The 239-nt window shown below is 68.2% G+C and overlaps 1 protein-coding gene across 1 annotated transcript in view; it reads left to right on the top strand.

Annotated features, from left to right (window-relative positions):
• Positions 1-4: 4 nt before the first annotated feature.
• Positions 5-239, top strand: part of TGM4 (transglutaminase 4) — a gene marked incomplete at both ends in the record, with an annotated part of 7,298 nt that continues 7,063 nt past the window's right edge. The window contains one exon of the mRNA XM_008936953.1: positions 5-49. Coding sequence (XP_008935201.1) covers positions 5-49 — 45 coding nt within the window. The remainder of the gene's footprint in view (positions 50-239) is intronic.

Here is a 239-nt window from a genome sequence, read left to right as displayed (position 1 = left end):
GGATCTCAGCGGGTGGAAAATCTCCATCGTGAAGAAGAGTGGCAAAGAGGTACAGCTGGGGGCAGGGCCAGGGGGCAGCAGTGGGAGCCCCTCGGGAGCTGCAGGGCAAACCCTCCTGCCCCTCTCCTGCTTTCCCTCTGATTTTGGGTGGGCAGCAGCCACTGTCCCCTTTCCCCCAGCACGGGTGCCCGTGGCCGCCAGCTGCGGCTGGGGCACCGTGGCCCGCGCCCGTGGTGGGG

The sequence above is a fragment of the Merops nubicus genome, unplaced genomic scaffold, assembly GCF_000691845.1.
Source record: "Merops nubicus isolate BGI_N331 unplaced genomic scaffold, ASM69184v1 scaffold7463, whole genome shotgun sequence".
In the NCBI taxonomy this organism is placed as follows: Eukaryota; Metazoa; Chordata; class Aves; order Coraciiformes; family Meropidae; genus Merops; species Merops nubicus.
This window is presented reverse-complemented; position numbering and strand designations above follow the sequence as displayed.